The sequence below is a fragment of the Nanorana parkeri genome, unplaced genomic scaffold (assembly GCF_000935625.1).
Source record: "Nanorana parkeri isolate BGI_ZX_2015 unplaced genomic scaffold, ASM93562v1 scaffold270, whole genome shotgun sequence".
NCBI lineage: Eukaryota > Metazoa > Chordata > Amphibia > Anura > Dicroglossidae > Nanorana > Nanorana parkeri.
This window is the reverse complement of record NW_017306538.1, coordinates 707,198-715,241: the sequence shown is the minus strand read 5'-3', so window position 1 is coordinate 715,241 and position 8,044 is coordinate 707,198. Positions and strand designations below refer to the sequence as shown.

At 42.1% G+C, this 8,044-nt stretch overlaps 1 protein-coding gene across 1 annotated transcript in view; it reads left to right on the top strand.

Annotated features, from left to right (window-relative positions):
* The window catches only part of ACAD9 (acyl-CoA dehydrogenase family member 9), a 78,097-nt gene that overhangs the window by 55,057 nt on the left and 14,996 nt on the right, over positions 1 to 8,044 (top strand). Inside the window, exons 8-10 of the mRNA XM_018557175.1 lie at positions 5,158 to 5,231; positions 5,586 to 5,661; positions 7,418 to 7,488. Of these exons, the coding sequence (XP_018412677.1) occupies positions 5,158 to 5,231; positions 5,586 to 5,661; positions 7,418 to 7,488 (221 nt within the window). The remainder of the gene's footprint in view (positions 1 to 5,157; positions 5,232 to 5,585; positions 5,662 to 7,417; positions 7,489 to 8,044) is intronic.

Here is an 8,044-nt window from a genome sequence, read left to right as displayed (position 1 = left end):
AGCACACATCCCCCCCCCCAGCACATTCCCCCTCCTGCAGATATACGTCACAAAGGGGCAGGGAATGCCCCCACCACAACTGCCAGCATTGTTTGGGCTGGGACGGGGAGTGTCGGTCAGAGTTTGAGCAGGCTTGGGCATAATCAACCTAGCCCATCCTCATCGCTAGGGTTCAGTACAGCTGTCATTATTCTGGTACAAACTTGTATGTGAAATGATCTGATCCTTCATTCATGGCTAAACAGAAGCTTTAATAAATGAGGCTCATTTTGCAAGCAGTTTACGCACACGCATGCATACTTACACTTCAAAATGGATTGGTTTGAAGCTTCCAGCAGTTCTAGGTGTATTTCTTGAGCAGCGGCATAAAACCAATCTGTTTTGTGTTGTAATGAATGGTAAGCCAGCAGCGCAGCACATATCTATCCCTATTATCTATCCCTATTACAATGTAGGATTCTTATATATTTTTTTCCATTCAATCTGAAAAGTGCTCGCTAAGCTGCTGTCGAAATGGAGTCCTATTTCAGCACTGAAAAGCTGACCCACACTGTAAATCACTGGCTCCGGGACAGGAACTCGTAGTCTATTTACACGCTCAGAAGCTGAAACAGTTTAATTGCTCTAATTTGAGCACTTCACGGTTTTGTGTAATGTGTTTCCGTTAATGCTGTGATTTCTGCTGGCACTACATCATTATGTAAAACAGGCCAAATCAGCTGGATATAATTTTATAAAGAAGCACTTGGCTAAATGAGCCCGGTGTGACATGTGTATGTTAGGAGATAGTGGCTTGTATTAGTTTGTGTGTCTTTTGTTAAACAAAAATGCATTTAAATGATACATAATTGCGCAGCACAACAATGTTTTTTTATAATCTGTCTTTTGTGATAATATGTTGTGTGAGATGAGGCCGCTTTAACATGTAAGCAGGGCCTGTGTGAGTCAATCCTTTAAGTGACACTAAACGCAGGAGTTAAACGCATTCAAGTACCTTAACTATTAACAAACATGTATCTTATTTGTGTATCACTCGGCTGTAGATCCTCAAATCATCTCTGAATTCATGCTGACACTGTCCTTCCTTCTGGAGGGTGACTACTTTTGTTCCCCCTGGTCCCTGCCTGTGTTGTGAAGTAGTCACCGCTCCAAGCTCACTCCCGCGATGGACTGCAATCTCACGTTTAGTTTACTAGTTTGTATCGAGATTGTAGCCTATCACATGGTTTGAGGATCTACAGACGAGTGATAAACAAATAAGATACATTTTTGTTAATAGTTTAGGTACTTGAATACATTTTTAAGAGTTAACTCCTGAGTTCAGTGTCACTTTAAAGCAACCCAGCTCATGATTTAAGTCAGCCACAGCTACCTTGGGACATGCTTTGAAACTTACTCCAAAGTGTTACATAGCCGCGAGCAGTTGGAGCTCATGAAGGGAGTAAAGACTTATCATGCCACCTGTAGATAGCTATAGTAAGTATTCCTTTTTTTTAATTTATAGGGTTCTTCTGATCTAAGTTGTTCCAGCTAACTGAAAGGCCAGTTTAAAGCCCAACTACAGATAAACTTTTAGTTTTTTACCAGCAAAATGTTCCCTCACTGTCTGTTACACCACCGAAAGGGTGTCACAAGGCCAGGAATTGATGGGATGTCTCACTGATGAGTAAAGATACAACAACAAAAGCACATCTGTTGTATCTTGTCCTGGTGTCACCGACACAGGAAAATAGGGGGAATCTCCCTAGCCAGCAATAAAAGCTTGACCAGGTTGAACGCCGACTGTCTTTAACCCACAAGAGAAACATCTAGTTTTGGACAGAGTTTCGGAAGGGGGCACAGTCAGACAGAGAAAAAAAACACAAAAAAACTAAAGCCAAACTTTTTTTTTTTGGCTTCAGTACTCTTTCGGGTCAAAAGAGTACATTTACTTGTGTACTCCTGCGACCTAAGGTCAGCATCTAGCAAGCAACTGCCCTTTATTTGAAGACAGTGCAAAGCCCCTCTGCCTGATTGACAGCTGGCTCTGCCTCTCTAGAGCTTGTGACCACCCCCGGTCTATCCCTCCAATAAGCGCTGGAGGAACAGAGAGGAGGGGGTGGCAATTCCTGTGGGAGCGGTGACTTACAGTCACCACTCTCTGGTCAGCTAACGGTCTTCTCCCTGCAATCAGCGGTTCGTGACCTCTTCGCTCTCAATATTTAGGGAATGGTTTACACCCCTGCCAGATTTAGGTTTTTTTTTTTTTGTTCTTTGTTTTTTTTTTTTTTAAATACTAATTTTTCTTTAACATAATTTTAAAGAATTTATCTGCGTCAATGCTGACCTTTTGCTTGCTTTACTTCAACAATGTGCTCTGCTATGTTGTCCTTTTTCCATCTCTATTTGTTGGCACCGTGGCTCAGCTGTCTCTTCATACGTTTCGCCATTTACTTCAGATATAAACAAGACACGCACAGAGCCGTGCAGCTGGGTGATATGTTTCTAATGTCTTGGTAAATTTTAATAAATGTGTGACACATTTCAGCAAACAGTGGTGACACGTAACACACTGACTCCAGCACTTTATTAAATCCTTCACGACCCATGAAGGGATAATCCCGTCATTAATCCTGAAGGGGTTAAACAAAAGCCGACAGGACTCTGTTCAGATTTATAGAGCCAGTGGCCGGTGTTACAGTAGAAACAATTTGGGCGGCTCAGCTGTCCCTTCGTGTTTTCTGGGCCTCCTACGGGCTCGGGAACGGTGTCTGCGGTGGAAAGCTGGGGAGGAGGGCACCGAATTTCCGTTCACCGATCTCCTCCCCGTTCAATGTGACGGGGAACAACGCAGATTACATCACTTCCGGGCCCATAGCTGCCATTGAAGCCCAGCAGTAAGCTATTAAGGTGCGATCTGCACTTCAATAGCTTATTCAAAGTGTAGACGTGATACTAGGGGTCTTTTGGACCCCCCAGTATCACCTTAAAGAGGGCCTGTCACCAACAATCTGCTATCACATCGGGGGGCATGTAAGCCGCCCCCCCTATGTAATGGCAATTAAAGTAAAAAAAATAAAATAAGTAAATTAAATGTAAAAATATGTGTTAAAAAAAAAACATCTTTAACCAGTTGACATCCGCGGTGTTAAACCCACTTCCCATCCAGGCCATTTTTCAGTATTCAGCGCTGCGGTACTTTAACTGACATTTATTCCGTCATGCAGCGCTGTACTGAAATTAATTTTATACCATTTTTTAGGGACAGATAGAGCTTTCTTTTGGTGGTATTTAATCACCACTACGGGTTTTATTTTTTACTATATTAAGGAAAAATTACCGAAAAATAAAAAAAAAACAGTTTCCCCTATATTAAATGATAAAACATTTATTATTACCCAATTTTTTGGTAAAATATAAAAGACGGGGTCACGCCGGGTAAAAAGACACCAAACATGTCAAGCCTTAAAAGTGTGAGCGCGCGCGCGAAACCTCAAAAAAACGATAATACTCAAAATTGGCCATTGGCGACGCTTTAAAAGCTTTTACCGCTCATCAGTTTAGTGTTATCAGTGATTGATGGCCCTAAAATGATTGCTCACACTGCGACGTTCGTGGCGATATGTAACGTGTGTAGCGCAATTGTCGTTTTCACGCGCTGGTGCACCGGACGCGCATTTACGTTTGTCTGCGTAAACGTGGGGGTGGGGGAGTTAAACATTTTAGGGTTTTTTTAAAACTTTTTTTTATATGTGACTTTTTTTTTTTATTATTTCTATATATATTTTTTTGCACTTATTGTTATTGCTATTATATAGGGGGATAACAATCCCCCTATATAATAGCAAAGGCACACTGACAGGTCCTCTTTATGGAGACATTATGGGTCTCTAAGACCCCTAATGTCACCTGGGGACCCCAAAAGAAGCTTCTTTTCTCTGGCTATAGCAGCCAGATGACTGACAGGTGAATGCGGAAGTGATGTAATACACATCACTTCTGCATTCACAGCCCGGAGGGAGACAGCAAGGAGCTGATCTCCCTCCCTCTTCCGCCTAACGCCCTCCCCGAGCCGGTCCCGGGCCGCAGATGGGGCAGCGGATCCCGGGATTGAAGGTGAGGGGTCAGGGGGGCCGAAAAAACTAGCACATATAGAGGATCGGCGGGCTATGGAGCCGCCGATCGTCTATATGTGAATTGGTCGGGTCTTTTCTGCCCCGTGCGCGCCCGCAGAAAAAAAATGCCGTCTGGAGACGGCAACCCACCAATGCTGCAGTGCCATCCGTCCGTTTTTTTACAACGGGCGGACGGCAAGTGGTTAAAGATCCCTGCCCCCCCCGTCACGTAAACACGGGTCGGTAAATAAGCCTGAACATGGCCATATAACAACAACAAAAGCTTAACACCATATGTTACATAAGATTTCCAAGTTCCTTAAAGTAAAGCTGACGCAAAGCTGTGCAACTCAAACTGAGCAAATGATTATAAAGTGGATAAGCAGAGGCTACCCTGTTGACTTTACTGAAATAGTCAAGCCTGACTCAGCCCCCCTTCAGTCTTCAGTTCCTCTCCATTGTTCTTAAGGGCCTGTTCACACCATAGATCTGTGCCAAATGCACCTGAACCATTGCACAGCGCGCTGCATGCTATGTGCATTGATGTGTTGCATTGCTATTCATTTGAACAACGCGTTACCATGTGTTGCACTACACTGCAACGGACGCCTGCTCGGAGGTGCGTTGGGGTGCTATTCAAACAGAAGCAGAACACACATGGCTTGCAGTGCAATGTACTGGGGGTTGAATGCATGGATCTCATGCATTTAGCGCAACACTATGGTGTAAACAGGCTCTTAAAGTGAATCTGTGCAGAGAGAAAAGCTCAACGGATTCTTAACTTGTATTGTAGAAGTTTGCACACCAAGTATGTTCTTGTGTTAGGTTTATGTATTACAGGCAGTTATATAGAGCCAACAACTTAGTCCCCACTAGCATGTCTTTGGGGTGAGGGAGAAACCAGAGTACTTGGAGGAAATCCATGCAAGCATAAAAAGAATATGCCAAATCAATGAAGATAATGTCCTGGCTGGGATGCAAATCAAAGGCCCCCAGTGCTGCAAGACAGAAGTGCTTCCCTAGCAGGATCCCCACAAAACTAATTTCTCCCTTATCATTTCAGCCTGTGAACTTTACTTTGAAAACACCAAGATCCCCATCGAAAACGTCATTGGAGAGGTTGGCGGAGGCTTTAAGGTACGGTGCGATCCCTGCAGTTGATGTGTCTTTATAAACATTTATAGTAACATTTCAGGGGGAAGAGGCAATTTAGTGTGTTTATGCTTGTGACCCTGTTTGAGGATATTCATTTTGGTTGCTAGATGTGTCTAGTACTTGGACTGTCGCTTTGTTTTTACTGTTCATTTGTTGTTCAGTTGTTGTTCAGTTGTTGTTCAGTTGTCTACACAATCTCCATGTCTTGTAATCCATAAAAAAACGTTTATAACAGGTGACTGTGTGCTAGTGATATGTGGAATGAAACAAATTATTCCTTATCTTGTATAAAGTAGAAATGTTGCCCTTTGTTAATAAGAGATGTCTGATTTTCAGGTTGCCATGAACATTCTAAACAGTGGGAGATTCAGCATGGGTAGCGCTTCTGCTGGGTTGATAAAGAAATTAATTGGTAGGTATGTTGTTAGAGCTGTATGAAAGATATAATTCATACAATGGAAGAATGAAGGAACGCAAAATTATAAATAAGCGACTTATGTTAAAAATCATTTGTGCTCCCCTAACCTCTTCCTCCTCATTTTCGATCTCTCTGAACTAAGATCACGTTTTTTTTTCTTTCCCTATTATACACTACGTCTTTGAAACAAATATTGGAAACCTTCCAAATTATAGCTAATTCTAGCTAATTTGCCTACAAACGTCAGGTGGTCATAATAAACTGGCCACTCAGTGTATACTAGTACATATTGTAATCTATGGATTAGACACTGCAAATGTGGATACATTGCAGATGCAAAATATACACAATGTTCAATATTCCAAAATTAGAAGAGATCGCCCTCAAAACAAGTCAATGTGGCCCCACTCACATACAGATTAAATGTATCCGTTCATCACCTCTGAGCATAAATGACTTCCAAAGGAAAGGGTCCAAGTTAAGAAGAACCTCAGATTGATGTACGTAAGTGTAAGTTGCTAATGAAATATTGGACAGTGTGTATATACTGTATGTATACCAACCAATTCGGAGGCACTAAAAACAAGGTGGACACCATTCCATGATCAGAAATATTCACAGGTCACCATATTTGACCATCACTCCGGTGTCACAGCCACCATGCAGAAGGGACATTACTGTCAGATTAAAATGCATCCAGCTTAGCGAATAGATGTACAAGGGAAATGCATATATAATCAAAATTACAATCAGAACTGATGTCCAAGAGGATAAAGGCAAGAAATGCCATAACCCAAACATAGGCACGGATTTCTAAAGCAAAGAATCAAAATACCAATGTATTTCAATTAGGGAATTGGGACATCAGTGCAATATGTCCATGTGTAACTTTTAAGATGGTTTTCCAAATGGTTTCTTAACGAGAGAAAAATGTAATTAAGGACACCAGACCACTATTTAAACTCCTTTTAAAGGAAACTAGTGGTTAGATGCAGGGCTGCCATTGCTGACCTGCTTCTGGAAACGCTAGCTGCTTGGCAGTGATGCTCATCGTCTGACTTCAGTACTTTCTGAGTCATTGATCTGTAATTATAAGGACACACATGAAATCAGAGTGAAGTCCTAACTCCTTATTGGCATACTTATTCAGAATCATTGCCATAATAAAACCCATTAGATAAGACTGTAGTTACACTACAGTAGAGGGCCATCATGTACCTATAGCCCACCTCAGTCGGACCATAATGGTTTCTAGTTGTGTGTTACACGTAAATGCCTACAAAAAATTATCTAGGGATACCTGAGAAGGAGATTATGAAGCTTCCATACTTGTGTTCCCTGTAGTGATTTCCTCATAGAATTATATGGAAATCACAAATCATGCAAAGGAAGCAGAACATTTGTTTATTATGGCCATGAATGTGACATCTAAACGGGACGCAGATGATCCATTTGCTCGTATCATGGACAGCCTAACCCAGTTAACTGAAAATAAGTTTGAAATCAAGTTCTGCTTTAATTGAAAATGACATCTATACCTGTATGTTCCCTTCCAATATAACCTGCTTGAAAACCTACTTTACTATTAAGCTTCTCCGTAGGTTTCTGATTAAAAACTAGACCCTTCACAAGGCTTGATTTCAAGTTTAATTAGAAAGAGAGAGGTTCAGGAGCAGAGGACATTGTACAATATGAAAGGGGATCTACATATCATGCATTTGTTTAACCCTTCTACCTTTTCTGTGAATAGAGATGACAGCAGAGTATGCATGCACAAGGAAACAGTTCAACAAGAAGCTGAGCGACTTTGAATTAATTCAGGTGAGGAGATTTCTGTGAGTAATCAGGCAACCACATTGAGAAGCCTTATGATTGTGCAAATATCTACAGTTATGTTTTAAATCCCAGAGGATTAATAGGGATTCTGTATTCAGGGTTTGTCTACCCAGCTGAATGCATCTTGACAGTAGCTTTCCCGGAACAGTCATTTTGATTGTGCCTGGATTTCTACACTCTTTACTGCTTTGTGACTGGCTGGCTCAGCTGACAAGCTACCCAGTTGCTCAGTTGGAAGTGTTGTCCGTTATGACATGGAAATGTGCTGTAAAGTTATGACTTGCATATGCTACAAGGGACAGCCTAGCTGAGAACAAGAGACATCATCACATGAATAAAAAAATTCCTTTAACCCCTTCGTGACTGACGACGTACAGTGTACGTCGCCAGCATCGGGGCTGTTTAAACAGACTCCCGGCGACTTTTGCCGCCGGGACTCTGTTTAAACTTGTAGAGCCGACTGTCGGCTTTACAACAGAAGCGATCCTGGCGACTTACCTGTCCCCAGATCGCTTCTGCGTCCCGAAGAAGGGGCCGCCCC